Below are 16,734 nucleotides of genomic sequence, written 5' to 3' on the forward strand. Positions count from 1 at the left end.
TCAAAAAAAAAAAAAAAACAAAAAAACACATTTTAAATTATCTTTTTAAAAAATAAGACCAGGTGAGAGTGCAGTGGCTATTCACAGGTGTGATCCTACTACTGAGCAGCATGGGAGTTTTTATCTGCTCCATTTCTAACCTGGGCCAGTTCACTCCTCTTTAGGCAACGTGGTGGTCCCCTACTTCCCAGAGGTCACCTTATTGATGCTGAACTTAGTGTGGACACCAGATCTTCATACTCCTGGACTTAAGTAATCCTCCTGCCTCAGCCTCCTGAGTAGCTAGGATTACAGGTGCACCACCACACCCAGATAATTTTTACTTTTTTGTGGAGGGGGGTCTGGCTGTGCTGCCCAAGAGATCCTTCCATCTCAGCCTCCTAGTGCTTGGATTACAGGCGTGAGCCACCGCGCCGGCCTGACATTTCCTTTCCTTCACATTCTCTAGCTGTGTAACTTGCAACTCTTTAGCTCTGTGCCTGCAGAAGAACTGAACATTCTGTTACCAACAGAGCATGGCCAGATGAGACTGGTCCAGCGGTTATACCTGCACCTTCGCGGAGGCCATTATGAGTATCCCTACAGGCCTGGTCTCAGGGTGCCCCCGGAAGCCTGTACCAGCTGCTGTAAGGCAGAGCATGGACTTCCCCTGGGGGGACTAAATCCCATCTGTGGGCTCCAGAAGCCTCGCTCCTACTACGCCACCGCGTGGGGCGCCCTGGGAACCCGCCTGCTTCCCTATTGCCCTGAGGGCGGTTGGAGATGGTCCCAGCCGGTGTGGGAGGCGAAGTAGGAGACTTCCTCAGCGGGGCTCAAGGCTCATCTGGACCCAGTTTTCAGCCGAGGGGCGGTGGCGGGGGCGTCGGAAAACGCAGGAGCGGCTCCCAGGCCCCCCAGGAGGGGACTCAGGGAAGCAGAGGAGCTTTCCTCCGCCGCTCCGGGACCTCCCCAGCTGTCCGGTCCCCAGACCTCCCCCGGGGTAGAGCCGCTCAGCACCTCTGCCCCTGGGACATCTCGGCCCCGCCTTCCGCATCTGGGACAGTCGTAGGCTCAGGTCTGAGCAGGTGCGGCAAGGGGCGAGGCCGCCACGTGGCCTTCTGGAACACCTGGCAGAGCGCGACACCTAGGTGGCTCCTGCCTTTCACGGAACCGCCTCGGCCCGCACGGACTGAACGCCTCGACCCTGCACGTGAGGGGGGACGAGGCTTCTTCGCTCCCGCAGGGCGGCCCTGTGGAGTACGCGTCCGTGTGAATCGGGCTTCGGCTCCCTGAGCCTGAATCAACGCCTGTAATCACCTGGGCGCTCAGCCGCGACGGGACCACAGAAATCGACCAGCAGCCCCGTTAAGGAGCGACAAGGCCCAGCCCTCTCCTGGGCTGGCGATGCCGTTTCCCAGCGCCCCCAGCGCGGCCGCTTGGCCTTTGTTCGGGGTCACTCTGGGCCGCAGCATCCTTCCCAACCCCTGGGAACCAGGGACGACTACATTACCCACAAGGCTCTGTCTCCAGCTGCAAGGAAGCTGAGCCAATCAGCGCTGAGAAAAGCGTCGCTTCCGCTTTTAGGCCAACGGGTCTGGGCGGGACTTCCGGTATCGCTTCAGTGGCGGTCATTTTAGCAGCCCTTGAGTGCATGCAGATCTTGAGAGCTTTGGGAGCGCTTTGTTTGGCGAGAAAGCCCAAAGGCGCTAGGGGAGGGTTCCTTCCGCTGAACAGTGGCAGGTCTAAGGGACAGCGGCGGCAGGTTGACGGTTTTGCGCAGGTCCCCTCGCCCGTCGCTCTCGGGTCCCGCCCCCACTCTGCCCACAGGCTCCGATGGCTGCGGCCGCGCTGAGGGCCCCGACTCAGGTGAGCGCCGCCTCCACTGGGCCTCACCCTCCTTCATCCCCATTCAAATTCTAAGGCCCAGTAAGGGGTGCCTTCTTGAGTCGCTACGGTCTAGATCCTCGTGTCCAGTACAGTGGGGACTCGTGGGTGGGGTCCCAATTTCCAGAACTTGGATGATGAGGCATGGAAGAGGGTGACGGGCCGGCGTTTGTAAACTCTTAGAGATTGAGTGAAGACCGTTGATACCTGGAGTGTCAAGGTGGGGAGTTTTCCCTTAATTCTTAGGATGCTAGGAGCCTTGGAGGGTTGTGTACAGAAGAGGCATATGGTCTGAGTTAGGTGTTTCGAAGTTTTCCAGAAGCCACATGGAGTTAGACTAGAAAAGAATGGAATAACACGGAGGCATAGGAAGGTTGAGTTCTTGTGCAAGGTCCCACAGTTGCTAGGAGCAGGGACTGCAACACTGAGGTTCAGAAACAATGCAGACATCCTCAGTCCACCGGGCTCTGGCCTGGACAGGAATACAAGGAAGCCTGAATCAGTAGAGACCTGCTCTGGTCACCTGCCTCTCATGATCTTTGGCTTTCCACAGGTTACCGTGACTCCAGAAACACATATGGACCTCACAAAGGTGAGTGGAGTGTGTCCCAGGCCCTCACTGGTCCTGACCCCATCCTGGGGTTTTTTCATGAATTTTTTTTTCTTTTGCCACTTATCCACTTTTTTGACTTAAGGACACTTTACAAACCCCAAGCTTGACTTCCCGATTCTAGACTGACGGTTACTTGTAGAAGTTTTTATCGGTGGCAGACAGTGGAATGAGATGTAAAAGGTGGTTCCCCCCACTTAGAATAATGTGTAACGTAGCCAGTGAAGCTGAGCTGGTTCAGGGAAACCCAACTCTTTTTTCTTTCTCATAGGAACTGAGAGCATCAGGGCAGGATTCAGGCCTGGAATGGCTCTGAGAAATTGGGTGTTTTTTCTGGAGATGATGGGAGTAATGGGAGGTTTAGAGAAGATGAGGAAGGTTATCTGACACTGGTCTCATCAGGTTCACTGTTAACAAAGCATAGAGAATACTCTGTGGGTGTGAAGGAGGCAATAGAAAGACCAGGGAGGAGGCTACTGCAGTGGCCAAGGTGAGTTTGATAGTGGCTTCACCAGTGTTGTGGCTGTGGAGGTAGAAGAAGTGCCTGGATTTTTAATTAGGCCTGCCTGCATTTTCAGATTTTTAGGGTAAGAGTAGTCAAGCATTACTCCAGGCCTTTTGAATTTAGCATCTGGGAGGATGGAAACTCTATCAGCTAGCATGTAATGGGATTAATTTTCTTTTCTCTTTTTTTTTTTTTTTTTTTTTGAGACAAAGCCTTACTCTGTCACTCAGGCTGGAGTACAGTGGCTGGATCCTGGCTGGATCTCTGTAGCTGGGACTACAGGTGAGTGCCACCATGCCTGGCTGATTTTTTGTATTTTTGTAGAGATGGAGGTTTCACCATGTTAGCCAGGATGGTCTTGATCTCCTGACCTCGTGATCCACCTGCCTTGGCCTCCCAAAGTGCTGGGATTACAGGCATGAGCCACCATGCCCTGCTGTTTTTTTTAATTTTTATTTTTTTTAGACAGAGTCTCACTCTGTCACTCAGGCTAGAGTACAGTGACTTGATCTTGGCTCATTGCAGTCTCCACCTCCCGGGTTCAAGCAATCCTCCTCTCCTGCCTCAGCCTCCCAAGTGGCTGGGACTCTAGGCATATGCCACCATTTTTAGTAGAGACAGGGTTTCATCATGTTGGCCAGGCTGGTCTCAAATTCCTGACCTCAGGTGATCCACCTGCCTCAGCCTCCCAAAGTGCTGGGATTACAGGCATGAGCCACCTCACCCAGCCGATTAATTTTCATTAAGGATATCAGGAGTTTTGTTTTTCAGCTGTTACCATAGTCTGAGATGTTCCAAAGAATGATATATGGAGACATCAAGTGAGTAGCTGTCCAGCACATCTGGAATTCTGGAAGTGGTTTAAGATGAAGACATCTAAAAGGTGGCGGCCAGTGTTTGGCCCAGGGTAACTATGGGTTACAATTAGGAGTGGGTAATCCTTGTCATGAAGATAATGCTATTAATAACCCAGGAAAGGAAAGTTGGGGGCTATGACTATATCTCGTGCTTGGACACTTGGTAGAGGTGGTGAGCATCACAAACAGTTGTGGGAGAGAAGTGATCATGGGAAGGTTGTAGGAAAGAGGATGATCTAGTGTATTAGTCTGTTTTCACACTGCTGATAAAGACAAGTCTCTAGGAAGTTCCAGACTTTCCCACATTTTCCTGTCTTCTTCTGAAGCCTTCCAAACTGTTCCAACCTCTGCCTGCTACCTAGTTCCAAAATCGCTTCCACATTTTCTGGTATCTTTACAGCAGAGCCCCACTTTACTGATACCGATTTACTGTATTAGTGCATTTTCGTGCTGCTGAGAAAGATGTGCTCAAGACTAGGTAATTTATAAGGAAAAAGAGGTTTAATAGACTCACGGTTCCACGTGGCTGGGGAGGCCTCACAATCATGGCAGAGGACAAAAGGCATGTCTTGCATGGCAGCAGACAAGAAAGAACTTGTTCAGGGGAACTCCCCCTTATAAAACCATCAGTTCTGGTGAGACTTATTTACTATCATGAGACCAATGGGAAAGACCCACCCCTATGATTCAATTACCTCCCACTAGGTCCCTCCCATGACTTGGGAACCGTGGGAGCTACAATTCAATATGAGATTTGGGTGGGGACACAGCCAAATCATATTATCTGACAAGTAGTCAAGGCTTCCAAGGCATTAGGGACATAAGACAGACATGGAGACAAAGAAATAATTGGTAGAAGATAACACTGAGGCCAGGTATAGTGGTCTGTGTCCCTGCAAACTTCATATTCTTAAACTCTAATTCCAGTGTGATGGTATTTGCAGGTTGGGCCTTTGGGGGTAATTAGGTCATGAGGGTGGAGCCCTAATGAATAGGATTAGTGAGTACTCTTAAACTAAGAGGCTAGAGAACTACCCGGTGCTCTTTCCACCTTGTGAGGATACAAGTGGTCAGCAGTCTGCAACCTGGAAAGAGCCCCCACCAGAACCTGGCCGTGCTGGCACTCTAATCTCAGGCATCTCCCTGCAGATCTGTGAGAAATAAATTTCTGTTACTGATAAGCCACCCAGTTTATGATATTATGCTAGCAGCCCAAACTGACTATAACACTAGGACTAGTGCTTATTCACATGGTAAAAACTCGCCAGGAATTTGTTGTGACCCTTGGCGTGTCTGGGGAGGGTGTCAGTCAAGCAATTGGATAAGTTTAGGAGTACAAGTGTTCATCTGTACGAATCATTAGGTTGGGGGTAGAGAGCCTCCGAGAGTCTGTGCCACTGAGGCCACTGATTTTGAATGAGGGTTAAGAGGTGAGAGGAAGTTTATGACTGAAGAGGGGACATCAAGTGCAGCACAAGTGGAGGGCAGCCATCACTGTCTGGCATCAGGTGATTCTTGGTGGCTGAGGTTGAAGCAAGGAACAGAGTCAGGAAGATAGGCCTTCCAAGCAGGATAGAGGCTGTCTATGACAGTAGAAACCATCAGAGATCTGTGTAGCTGTCTCAGTTTGCCAGGCAGAGGGGTGAAGGTGGCTGTGGGAGTGAGACTGAGCGAGTATGGTTCAAAGAATGATGTGCACATGGAGAGGGAGTGTGAACTGAAGGACCCAAGGCCCTGGCATTGAGGACTTAAGGGTGAAAGGTGAACTCACATTTCATTGTGTCTAGGAAGCATCATCTGAAAGACTCTTGGGGAACTGCCTGACAAGAAGGGATGCAACCCTACATACTGGGCCCAAAGTTTAGATGTGGTACATCCTGCTCACATCCTGGTTGGTGCTGTAGAAGGACACAGTGATTACTGGGACCATGAGGAGAGAGTGGGCATCTGTGTCACCAGGGCCTGTATTTCCTTTAAGGTGGGGATGAATGAGTGGGTGGATGAACTTGATTGTGGAGGTGTTGATTGTGGAATGACCTGTCCCCATCATGACAGGGCTGTGTGACCTTTGAGGACATCGCCATTTACTTCTCACAGGAAGAGTGGGGACTTCTTGATGAGGCTCAGAGAATCCTGTACCTTGAAGTGATGCTGGAGAACTTTGCCCTTGTAGCCTCACTGGGTAAGGCCCTCACACCAACTCCAGTTTCCTGATCTGTATATGCTCTTTTGCTGACTTCCCCACTTTCTTGGGATATGTGCTATGGGTGCCAGCACTGTGCACTGCCTGAGCAGCCCTAACACCTGCTGCCCAGTGGTCTGGGAAGCAGGTGTTCTGCAGTCAGCCAAATGAATCTCTATTGCCTGCCCTCTTCTTGGCTGGGTGACTATGTTCAGATCCATGACACCTTGTGTCCCAAGTTCCCCGCACCCCCATCTGCTAGCTGATATTTTCTTGTGGCTACCTGTATCATGATTATAGTCATTGTCATGGTCTATACTTATGGGGACAATGGGCTCTTCTTACTGCTTCTAGTTTTTTGGGTTTTTTTTAAAATGATACTAACTTTCTTTCCCTCTTTGAGTCCTGATCACTTACATGTTCTGTGTTTCTGGTAGGACTTGGCTTCATGAAGGTCCCACATATCTAGACAACTGAGGGTGTGCAGAGAAACCTGGTGCTTTATAGGGTGAACATGGTCTCAAGAGAAGGCCTGGGCTTGTTGAGTGGCAACTGGTGGGGGGGGCACGATATCCAGGCTGTTTTCAGATCATATAAGGAGCCTGTCCTGTCTTCACCACTGTTTGGGTGCACATGCCACTAGCCAAACTGCATTTCTATATTTTCTTCCCTGTACTTGACACTTTTCTGTCTTCTTATTTTCATCTATGACTTCTAGTACCTGGCTACCTTTGCCTTTCTGGTCTTCATGCATTATCTGCTCTTTTGCACTGCTCCCTCAATGTTTTCCAACATTGATACATACATAATGTCTCATGAAGTATGCATATCTGATCACATGAAGATATGTGACCATATCACTTGCTACTCAGTTTGAATTGGATTTTCCTGGGCTTGGGCACAATCAACCTTCTGTACATCATGCAGGTGAGCAGACAAGGTCCTCCTCAAGACTGTGTGGTGAGTTTTGGGAATTTGAAGGCTACTCAAAGATAACTTTTGAGGCCATTGGTAGAGGAATGGTTTGCAGACTATGCCATTCCCTGTCCTCCATCCCATCCATATGTCCTTTATTTGGTGAGGGCTCCTTCATTCTGTGATCTTTAGAGATCCAGTATTGCAAAGCAACCCCTTTCTCAGCCTGCCCCCAGCTCCATTATCCTCAAAACAAACCTGGTGAATCGTTCCTTTGGTATGTATGTAATGGAGCTTCCTGTTCTCAGCATAGTCAATATATATTTCATCTGCTTTTAGGTTGTGGCCATGGAACAGAGGATAAAAAGACACCTTCTGAGCAGAATGTTTCTATAGGAGTGTCACAGTCAAAGGCAGGTTCATCCACACAGAATACTCAACCCTGTGAGATGTGTGTCCCAGTCTTGAAAGGTATTTTGCATCTGGCTGATCTCCCTGGGCAGAAACCATACTTGGTTGGAGAATGTACAAACCGTCATGAGCCCCAGAAGCATCACAGTGCAAAGAAATCCTTCAAGAGGGATATGGACAGAGCCTCATGTGTGAAGCGCTGCCTATTCCGTATGTCATTGAAGCCCTTTTGCAAATTGGAAGTTGGGAAGGACCTACCAGCCATGTTGGGGCTTCTGAGGTCCCTGGTCTTTCCTGGAGGCAGGAAGCCCAACACAGTTACTGAATGTGAGGAAGACATTCACAGTCAAGAAAGTCATTACAGGTCAGGTGAATGTGGGAAGGCTTCCAGCCACAAACACACACCTGTTCACCATCCAAGAGTTTACACAGGAAAAAAGCTTTATGAGTGTAGCAAATGTGGGAAAGCCTTCCGTGGCAAGTACTCACTTGTTCAGCACCAGAGAGTACATACTGGAGAAAGGCCTTGGGAGTGCAGTGAATGTGGAAAATTCTTTAGCCAAACCTCCCACCTTAATGACCATCGGAGAATCCACACTGGAGAAAGGCCTTATGAGTGCAGCGAATGTGGGAAATTATTTAGACAAAACTCCAGCCTTGTTGACCACCAGAAAATACACACTGGAGCAAGGCCTTATGAGTGTAGCCAATGTGGGAAATCTTTTAGCCAAAAAGCCACCCTTGTTAAACACCAAAGAGTTCACACTGGAGAAAGGCCTTATAAGTGTAGTGAATGTGGGAATTCCTTTAGTCAAAGTGCCATTCTTAATCAACACCGAAGAATTCACACTGGAGCAAAGCCTTATGAGTGTGGCCAGTGTGGGAAATCCTTTAGTCAAAAAGCTACCCTCATTAAACACCAGAGAGTTCACACTGGAGAAAGGCCTTATAAGTGTGGTGAATGTGGGAAATCCTTTAGTCAAAGCTCCATTCTTATTCAACACCGGAGAATTCATACTGGAGCAAGGCCTTATGAGTGTGGCCAGTGTGGAAAGTCCTTTAGCCAAAAGTCTGGTCTCATTCAACACCAAGTGGTTCACACTGGAGAAAGGCCTTATGAGTGTGACAAATGTGGGAATTCCTTTAGCCAATGCTCCAGCCTCATTCATCACCAAAAATGTCATAACACGTAGAGGCCCCATGAATGCAGCAAAAGTGGAAGCGCCTTTAACTCAAGATCTATCATCATTAACTCCTGAAAGTCCACACTTCAGTAGAGCCTTAGGCCTACAAGGAATGTTCTGTCTCTGTGGTATTGTAGCAGTAGAGAGCCTTTGTGAGGGAGCCATCTGCCTGAAGTTGAATCTCATTCTACCTTGCTTCTCTGGTAGAAACCATCTCCCCTCTACCACCTTGCACTGTGGGGATTGGTCACCCTGATGTGCTAAAGCAAGGCTGACATCTGTGTGTTCTCTTAGTCTTTGGAGGAAATTTTGAGTAATCTGAGCCTTTAAAGAAAATTCATTCTCTTTTCTGACTGATCACAGCATACATGTGACCCAGTTTTGGTCAGGAGGGCCCAGCCATGGTTCTGCTGGACACTTATGTGCAAGGATTCCCTTCATGGAAATTCTTGGTCTCACAGGACACTTGGTCATTCTTCTAGCCTCCAAGTCACTACCTGGTGAATGGCTGCCTCACATTGCTCCAGTTTGAACACTAATAAAGGCCTTATATTTGAATCTACCTGTAGTCTTGGGGTTTTGTTTACTGTGGGGTGGCTGGGAAACAGACTCAACTCTATATGAAGGAATGGACAGCTTTTATGGGCCTCTGCAGGGAAAAGTAAGATGAAGGAGTAATTCTCATTCTTGTTTTGGTCATATTTGCTTTGCTACCTAAAATCTAGGAAAAATGCAAGGTTTTGGTTATTCTAATTTGTGGCCTGGATCCCTATTCTTTCTGTGGGACTGGAGATCATGTTGAGGAGAGGTCAGCTGTTTTGATAAGCACCTGTGTTTCAGGGAATAGGACAATTTTATTCCATTGCTTCCAGAGGCTGTCCTATGATGCCCAGTGCTGTTGAGAAGCTTTTGATGAGGTTTTATAAGGAAACATGGCCTGATAGCAAACATTCCATAGGCTGATGTCGCTCAGAAGACAATGGGAGTCACGAGTGCACTGCAATTAGTACAAAAATACTGGGTATGGTGGAGCCTGCAGCAAACTAGTTGGAATGTGCCTCTTGTAACATTGCATTTAGAAATCTTCCCATAACTGTGGCTTTGAGCAGTCATAGAACCTAGAAATTTGTGTATGTCCAATAATTGAGGTTATTGTCACAAAAAATAAGGTTTTTAAAATATATATATATATATTTTTATTGTTGGCTTTCTGGGTGTTCACCTCAAGTTCATTGCTGTTGAGGCAGAAAAAGGAGAATAAAGATAATAGAAGTCCTACAGGCCAAGGAAGTATTAATAGCTCTTGTGATTTCTATCAGTGTTGCTGTTGTCTCAAATTGCCACAGCATTGCTTGCCAATATTTCCTGCACTGAGGGATGCATAGTTGCCCTTCCCAGGCCTGAAGAGAGAATACAGTCAACATGAGATTGACAGGCATTCTGGTTTCTGAAAGATGGAAGCTCAGATATTTTATTTGAAACATGCTTTACAAACTTTCTTGATGTATAAGTGACCTGCCATAGTTTATATATTGTATATTTTGAAGAGTTTGTCATATAAGCCTGTGAAACCATCATAATCATGATCATGAACATATTCATGATTCACCTCATGCTGTTTTACAGTCTCTGCCTGCACTTTCCAGGCCTTCAAGAGTCCAGTCATTTACTCTCCTTACAGGAGAATAGTGTGTGTTTTCTAGGATTTTACATGAAGTGAGTCATAAAATACTCCATTTTTACTGTTGTTTTTCATGATGCACAATTATTTTTAAGATTTATCCATATTATGTGAATACTTCATTTGTATTGCTGAGAAATATTCACAGCAATATTGCTGAGAAATATCCACAGCAGTATTGTGGATATGTCACAGTTTGGATAAACAGTTGGATGCTTTACAGTTTGAAGCTGTTACAAATAATGCTACTATGAACATAGGCATATAATTTTTTTTTTTTTTTTAAGATGGGGTCTTGCTCTGTTGCCAGGCTGGAGTACAGTGGAGCAATCTTGGCTCACTGCAAACTCTGCCTCCTGGGTTCAAGTGATTCTTCCGCCTCAGGCTCACGAGTAGCTGGGACCACAGGCGTGTGCCACCACGCCCAGCTAATTTTTGTATTTTTAGTAGAGACAGGGTTTCACCATGGCCAGGATGGTCTAGATCTCTTGACCTCGTGATCTGCCCACCTGGCCCCCCAAAGTGCTGGGATTACAGGTGTGAGCCACCACTCCTGGCTGGCATATAATTCTTAATAGGCAGAAATGCTTTATTCCTCCTGTGCCAGTAGTACAGTATGTGAATGCTTCACATTTATAGAAATGACCAGACTATAACCTAACTTCACCATTTGCATTCCCATCTACACTATGTGAGCCTTCCTGTTTCTCTTTTTTTTTTTTTTTTTTTTTTAAGATGGGGTTTCACCATGATGGCCAGGCTGGACTTGAATTCCTAACCTCAGGTAATGCACCCACCTCGGCCTCCCAAAGTGCTAGGATTACAGGCGTGAGCCCACCACACCCGGCCTGAGCCTTCCTGTTTCTCTACGTTCTTGCCAATACTTGGTTTGGTTAGTCTTTTTAACTTTAGTTGTTTTAATAGCTATATAATAGCATCTCTCTGTAATTTTATTGCATTTTTCTGGTATTTTATGATAGTGAACATTTTTCTTGCGTATAGTTGCCACCTGTATACCGTCTTTGGAAAAATGTTTATTAATGTCTTTTGCTTATTTTTAAGTGGATGTTGGTGATATTTCATTTTTCATTAATAAATAGACATGTATAACAAAGACTTACGTTGGAACTTCACTCAGTCTTCAGTAATGTGATGCACTTCTTTGCTAAATGATAAAAATTGCTTTCAAATGCTGGGAAAATATTTTCTCAGTTTTTTGGTATATTCACAGCGTAACAACCACAGACACTGTATACTTGAAACGCTACTTTGATTGACAAATTCTACATCAATTTCTTAGGTCTAACCATTCAACAAAACAAATAAGCTCTGGCTTTTAATATTTGTAAATTTCCCTGGTAAAATAATCCCTTCATGGTCAATTACAAGTTGTCAAAGTAATGTCACCAAACATGAATTGAGAAGAAGTGGATAGCATCGCACCATTGTATTCTATTTTCACCATGCTGATATAATAGCGACAGATGACGTCAAGAACAATTATGTAGGAACATACAGCATGTGGTGTGGCAAGACTGATGCCATCTTGAAGTGAAACTGTCATGGTGACCTATGTTCTGAAGCAGTAGCATAGGTATCACTTCATAAAAATGCTTATCTCCCCCAGTGGTCACAAGTCTTGGCAAGAAAGTCTGAAGACATGAGCAGCTACACGTTTTACCGTAAAAACTCCAGGCCAGGCGCAGTGGCTCACATCTGTAATCCCAGCACTTTGGGAGGCCGAGGCGGGAGGACCACAAGGTCAGGAGATTGACACCATCCTGGCCAACATGGTGAAACCCCGTCTCCAGTGAAAATACAAAAATTAGCTGGATGTGGTGGCGGGTACCTGTAATCCCAGGTACTTGGGAGTCTGGGGTAGGAGAATCACTTGAACCCGGGAGGCAGAGATTGCAGTGAGCCAAGATCGCACCACTACACTCCAGCCTGGTGACAAAACGAGACTCCGTATGAAAAAAAAAATGTATTCATGAATGAAAAAATCAACTTTTTAATAATACAAAACCGTCAGACTGGCCAAAGATTTCAACACAGTTTAACTTAATTTTTAACTCATTTGGATTCTATTGTCTCTCATTCAATTTTCTTGAGATTTTAGCTTTTTTTTGAGACGGAGTTTCGCTCTTGTTACCCAGGCTGGAGTGCAATGGCGCGATCTCGGCTCACCGCAAGATCTCGGCTCTCCGCCTCCTGGGTTCAGGCAATTCTCCTGCCTCAGCCTCCTGAGTAGCTGGGACTACAGGCACGCGCCACCATGCCCAGCTAATTTTTTGTAGTTTTAGTAGAGACGGGGTTTCACCGTGCTGACCAGGATGGTCTCGATCTCTTGACCTCGTGATCCACCCACCTCGGCCTCCCAAAGTGCTGGGATTACAGGCTTGAGCCACCGCGCCCGGCCAGCTTTTTTTTTAACCATTGACTATGGTTTTCCCAGAGGCATTACTTCCACTATTTCTTAATAGCCACATAATTATTAATAGTTGTGATGTTTAATGTTTTGTGTCAACTTACCTGTATTAATGGATACCCAAATAGTTGGGAAAACCTTATTACAGGATGTGTCTGTGAGAATGTTTATGGAAGATACTGGCATTTGAGCCTGCAGAAAATGTAAGGGAGATCTGGCCTCATCAGTATTAGGGGGCAACATCTAATGCATTGAGAGCCCAGATAGAACAAAAAAGGAGAGAAAGAGCAAGTTTATGCTCTTCTTGACCTGGGTCATCCACCTTCTCCTGCTTTCCAACATTAAAGTTCTCGGATCTTGGGCCTTTGGACTCAAACCTACTCGACCCTCACCCAGTCGTCAGGCGTTCCGTCTCCAACTGAGAATTTCATCATAGGCTCCCTTGGTTTTCAGGCTTTCAGATGCAGACTGAATGATAACACCTACCTTCATGTTTAACCAGACTGCAAAACGCATATCCTGGGACTTCTTAGCCTTCATAACTGGATGAGCCAATTCCCATAATCAATCCCCTCCTGCACATCTATGTACCCTTCTGATTCTGTGTTTTCTGGAGAATCCTGACTAATACAATAGCTTTCAGTAATTTTCATTTCACAGCTGTTTTTCTGAGATAACTCCCCATGCAGGAACTGCCCCTGCAGTAACAGTATCAATGATCAAAATTTCCCATCAAAGAGATGAGAGCTAGGTGTCCCAAACCTTTATTCCGGCATTCTGGTGTCCCCTTTGCAGAAGTGCTCTGGCTCTGAGCACTAGAGAGACTGCTCTACTTTAAAATGACATATGCGGCCAGGTGCGGTGGCTCACGCCTGTAATTCCAGCACTTTAGAAGACGGAGGCGGGGGATCACAAGATCAAGAGATTGAGACCATTCTGGCCAACATGGTGAAACCCTGTCTCTACTAAAAATACAAAAATTAGCTGGGCGTGGTGGTGCGTGTCTGTAGTCCCTCCCAGCTACTCAGGAGGCTGAAGCAGGAGAATCGCTTCAACCCGGGAGGTGGAGATTGCAGTAAGCAGAGATTGCACCACTGCACTCCAGCCTGGTCAACAGAGCGCAACTCCATCACAAACAAACAAACAACAAAACCAACATATGCTAAGTGGCTCTTTTTGAAGTTGCTACAATCCTAAAAGAAGCATATCTAACAATATGGAGGAAGAAATATTACTTGAATAAAACACTGTTCCTTACAGGGTTAGACACACTCACTAATTACACAGGCATGAGAAGCATTTTCTGTGAGAACCAGAGACACAATTCCACTTTTGTCCTCCTTTGGTGCCATCTAACGGATGTTTCATCGATCCTGTCATGGCTCTATATGAACCCTATTTCTCTTATTCCTCACTGAGTATAATGAAACTCACAAAGCTGACTCTAACGTTCTACTCTACATAAATGTGAGGAGAAAGAAAGAAATGTTTAGTAGGTTCTCGCCAAGGGTAGAAGCATTTTGTGTCTGAATGACGCTGACTACGTACGTGACTAGTTGTACACAATACCCTCCAAAAATCTCTGTATGGTGTGCGACCCCGGCTCTGGGACCCCGACCCACGGGGGCAGACGCTCAATAGACTCGAGGCAGGACGCATGGTGACCGGTACCAACTTTATTGGGACCTCCGGGCGACTCAAGCGGGAGGGGAAGAATCGCGCGCGCTTTCTTTGTTCGGTCGGTTTTATAGGGGCAGAGGGTCTGAGGCGGTGGGAGAGCAGTGGCGAGGGGTGATGATTGGTTAGGTGGTTGCTAGGCAGAAGGGGCTGGAGTTCCTTCAGTCGGGGGCATGGTGCCGAGTCAGAGTCACGTAGGGAAGTTAAGCTCCTTCCATGTGGCTGGGAAGGGGGGGGGGGGAATGAGGCCAGAGAGCCCTCTACCAGACATATGGGACCTTAAAAAAACAGCGAACCTCCTCCCTAGTACTAGGAGGCTGGAGACACCACCTCTCTCTCAGGCTTCCCCTCCACTCTTCTCCACAGCACGTGGCCTTTTCTCCCTGAGGTCCCGCAGAAGGGAGACCTCTGCCAGCCCAGGGAGCTTTGAGAACTACAGTACCCAGAGGTCTGTGCGCCAGGCGTTTGTCATAGAGCCAATGAGGCCCAGGGGAGAGACACGTTTCTGCTCTGCCCAACTTGTCGGGCGGGCGCTTTGCCTTGCGTCAGTTCCGTCCGCGGGCGCCGGGTCTGACAGCGCTGCTGAGAGCCAGAAGGCGCGAAGGGAGTCGTTTTCCTGGCTGCACGCTGGGGCCTGACCGTCGCTGACGGTGGTAACAGCTTTGCTCGTGTCTCCGCCTGGATCGTCCATTGCTCTGCCCAGAGTCCGATGGCTTCGGTGCTGAGGGCCCCAACCCAGGTGGGCGCTGCGTCCTCCCGGCCTCCTCCGCCCTCCCCAGCCGAAACTGAGCGGCGCGTGGAGAGTTTTCTGCAGCCCGGGCCGCACTGTCCAGCACAGTGACGCGCTCGTGCTGGGCCTAGTTTCTGGCAGTGTGGCGGGTAGCTGGGAGCATGAGACGGGCCGGAGGCCGCGCGGGCAACGGCTTGGAGCTCCGCCTGAGCCGGGAGACTCGGGAGACCCAGGCCGGTTTCGCGTGTGCGGGGAGCAGAGGGTGGGACAGCGCCACCCTGCGTTGGCCTCACTGACTTTGACCAGCACCCTCAGGGCCACAGCTCTCTGTGGACAGAAGAGGGACACGGCCCCAGTTACGCGTCTAAAAGTTTCACAAAAGCTGTTCACGGGAATGCTCTGGAAGGACGATGATAGGCGTGGGAGAACTTAGTCCTTTTACAAGGACACAGGGCTGGTAAAAGTACCAAGGACTGACACCCAGATAGAAAGCAGTCGTCCCAAAACACCTGACTCGAGTGTTGCACGGGGGAACCAGAAGCCCATGGAGCCACACTGTGGTCACCTGCCTCTCATAATATCTCTCGTCCCACAGATTCCCACTAGTCCTTAGAGGTCTGTAAGAAGCACTTACAGATCCTGCAAGGGTGAATAAAGGGAATCCAGAACCTCACTGATTCCAGCAATGAGATCTCTGGGACTGTGGTGACCTGGGATCCTTTATTTACCACTATTCCAGACTTTGAACCTAGGGACTCTGAACAGATCCTATGTCCAGGGTGAGTGTTATATGAGGTGGTGCCTGTTGCTGGCATATAATAAGATGAATGTAGAAGTTTGTCCCAGAGATAAGTACAGGTGTTTGGAGCTGCCTGGAGGTGAGGCTGAGCTGGTTCAGAAAACCTCAAGCCTCGTTTCCTTCTCATGGGAACAGAGAGCAGGGGTAGAGGAGTTAGAAACTAAATGGCTGTCTCAGATGTGTCCACTGTGGAGTTGATGGCAGCAACGAAGGTTTGGAGCAGAAGAGGGAGGTGATCTTCCCCAGGCCTCATGAGACTCCTGTAGCTGAGCACAGACAATAGACTGTGAGTTTAAGGAAGGTGGTAACAATACCAGAGAGGGAAGAGGAGACTACTGCAATAGTCCAAGTGAGTGTAGATGATGTGGGCCAGGGAAGAGTGTGGCCACAGTGTGACAGAAATGGTTGAATTTTGGCTTGTAGGTCAGCTCTGATTTTCTGGTGTTGGGACTAAGAGAGAAGAAGGGGTGACTCTTGCCTTTTCCAAATTAAAAAAGAAAGAATGACTCAAGGCTTTTTGGGTTTAGCAGCTGGAGTGCCAAGTAGATAGTAAGATTATTTTTCACTCAGATATCAGGAATGTGTTTCGTCCATGTTAAAAATATGAGATGTTTTAGAGAATAAATAAGTAGCTGTATCAAGTGGCTAGGTGGACACACAGGTCTTGAACTCTGAGGAGGGATGCAGGATAGAGACATACAAAGAGTGGCAGATAGTATTGAACTAGGATGGAGCCCTGTGTCTGTATTAAGCCTTTTGCATTACTATAAAGAAATACCAGGCCGGGCGCGGTGGCTCAAGCCTGTAATCCCAGCACTTTGGGAGGCCGAGGCGGGTGGATCACGAGGTCAAGAGATCGAGACCATCCTGGTCAACATGGTGAAACCCCGTC

General features: G+C 47.7%; 2 protein-coding genes across 3 annotated transcripts in view; both read left to right on the forward strand.

Annotated features, from left to right (window-relative positions):
* Nucleotides 1-1,485: 1,485 nt before the first annotated feature.
* On the forward strand, nucleotides 1,486-9,089 carry ZIK1 (zinc finger protein interacting with K protein 1). Of its 2 annotated transcripts, XM_017509516.2 has the most exons (4): nucleotides 1,486-1,845; nucleotides 2,417-2,455; nucleotides 5,891-6,017; nucleotides 7,272-9,089. In XM_017509516.2, the coding sequence occupies exons 1-4, from the start codon at nucleotides 1,813-1,815 to the stop codon at nucleotides 8,534-8,536; spliced, it is 1,464 nt and encodes a 487-aa protein (XP_017365005.1). In that variant the 5' UTR covers nucleotides 1,486-1,812; the 3' UTR covers nucleotides 8,537-9,089. The 2 variants fall into 2 exon arrangements, with proteins under 2 accessions (XP_017365005.1, XP_037587663.1); XM_037731735.1 differs by lacking the exon at nucleotides 5,891-6,017 and having other exon boundaries at nucleotides 1,712-1,845.
* Nucleotides 9,090-14,837: 5,748 nt separating this feature from the next.
* The window catches only part of LOC108289908 (zinc finger protein 134), a 25,561-nt gene continuing 23,664 nt past the window's right edge, over nucleotides 14,838-16,734 (forward strand). Inside the window, exon 1 of the mRNA XM_037731726.1 lies at nucleotides 14,838-15,052. The gene's annotated coding sequence lies outside the window, so the exon portion shown is untranslated. The remainder of the gene's footprint in view (nucleotides 15,053-16,734) is intronic.

This window comes from Cebus imitator, unplaced genomic scaffold (assembly GCF_001604975.1).
Source record: "Cebus imitator isolate Cc_AM_T3 unplaced genomic scaffold, Cebus_imitator-1.0 Scaffold417, whole genome shotgun sequence".
Lineage (NCBI taxonomy): Eukaryota > Metazoa > Chordata > Mammalia > Primates > Cebidae > Cebus > Cebus imitator.